Here is a 1,031-nt window from a genome sequence, read left to right on the forward strand (position 1 = left end):
GTAAAAACTGTAAAAAATGGGATATATTATTACAATTTAAAATATATATTTTAGATTTTGATATATTGTAAAATGTAATTTATTTCTGTGATGCGCAGCTGTATTTTCAGCATCATTACTCCAGTCTTCAGTGTCACATGATCTTCAGAAATCATTCTAATATGCTGATTTGCTGCTCAAGAAACATTTCTGATTATTATCAGTTGTGAAAACAGTTGTACGGTGATTCTTTGATGAATAGAAAGTTCAAAAGAACAGCATTTACTTGAAATAGAAAACTTTTGTAACATTATAAATGTCTTCACTGTTGGTCAATTTAATGCATCCATACAGAATAAAACTATTAATGTCTTAAAAAAAAAAAAAAAAAAGACTGACCCCAAATGTTTGAAGTGCAGTTTATGATTTAAAAAAAAAAAAACATTCCTTCTGTTTTAGAGCATGATCTATATCTGATGCATTTGCTGAAGTTCATCCTTCTCTTATGTCTTATGTGTTTGATTATGTAGGTGCTTTCTGAATGTGTGCTTTGCATATACCTCAAGATATGAAATTGCAAATGCAGTGAAGGAAATGGCATGGGGAGTAGAGCAGGGCCTGATAAAATCCAGGTAAACTATGTGCTTTTCACATAGTGTGAGAGAAAACAAAGGATTTGCTCCTAACTACAGCTGTTTTATTATGAATTGTTCTTCTCTGTGTGATGTGTCAGTGATGTGTCTGAGGTGCTCCTCAGTGAGTGTCTCTATAGCAGTAATTCTCCAAACCCTGATCTGCTCATCCGTACGTCTGGAGAAGTGCGTCTTAGTGATTTCCTACTGTGGCAGGTAATGGAGACTTCCTTTAGTCAATATCTTGCCATACAAATACAGCACTTAAACATACAGGACTTTAGTTTAGATGGCATTCATAGTTTGATTCACTTTAGAACAATCTGTAATTATATATAATTACAATGAGTCTTTCTCAATGAATATGATAAAGTCGGGCCAATAAAGGAATGGTTCACCCAAAAATGAAAATTTATGAAA

General features: G+C 32.9%; 1 protein-coding gene across 1 annotated transcript in view; it reads left to right on the top strand.

The window, feature by feature from the left end:
- Nucleotides 1–509: 509 nt before the first annotated feature.
- LOC107576751 (dehydrodolichyl diphosphate syntase complex subunit Dhdds-like) overlaps nt 510–1,031 on the top strand; it is a gene marked incomplete at both ends in the record, with an annotated part of 2,578 nt that continues 2,056 nt past the window's right edge. Inside the window, 2 exons of the mRNA XM_016262884.1 lie at nt 510–611; nt 713–827. Coding sequence (XP_016118370.1) covers nt 510–611; nt 713–827 — 217 coding nt within the window. The remainder of the gene's footprint in view (nt 612–712; nt 828–1,031) is intronic.

The sequence above is a fragment of the Sinocyclocheilus grahami genome, unplaced genomic scaffold (assembly GCF_001515645.1).
Source record: "Sinocyclocheilus grahami isolate Dianchi unplaced genomic scaffold, SAMN03320097.WGS_v1.1 scaffold4281.1, whole genome shotgun sequence".
NCBI lineage: Eukaryota > Metazoa > Chordata > Actinopteri > Cypriniformes > Cyprinidae > Sinocyclocheilus > Sinocyclocheilus grahami.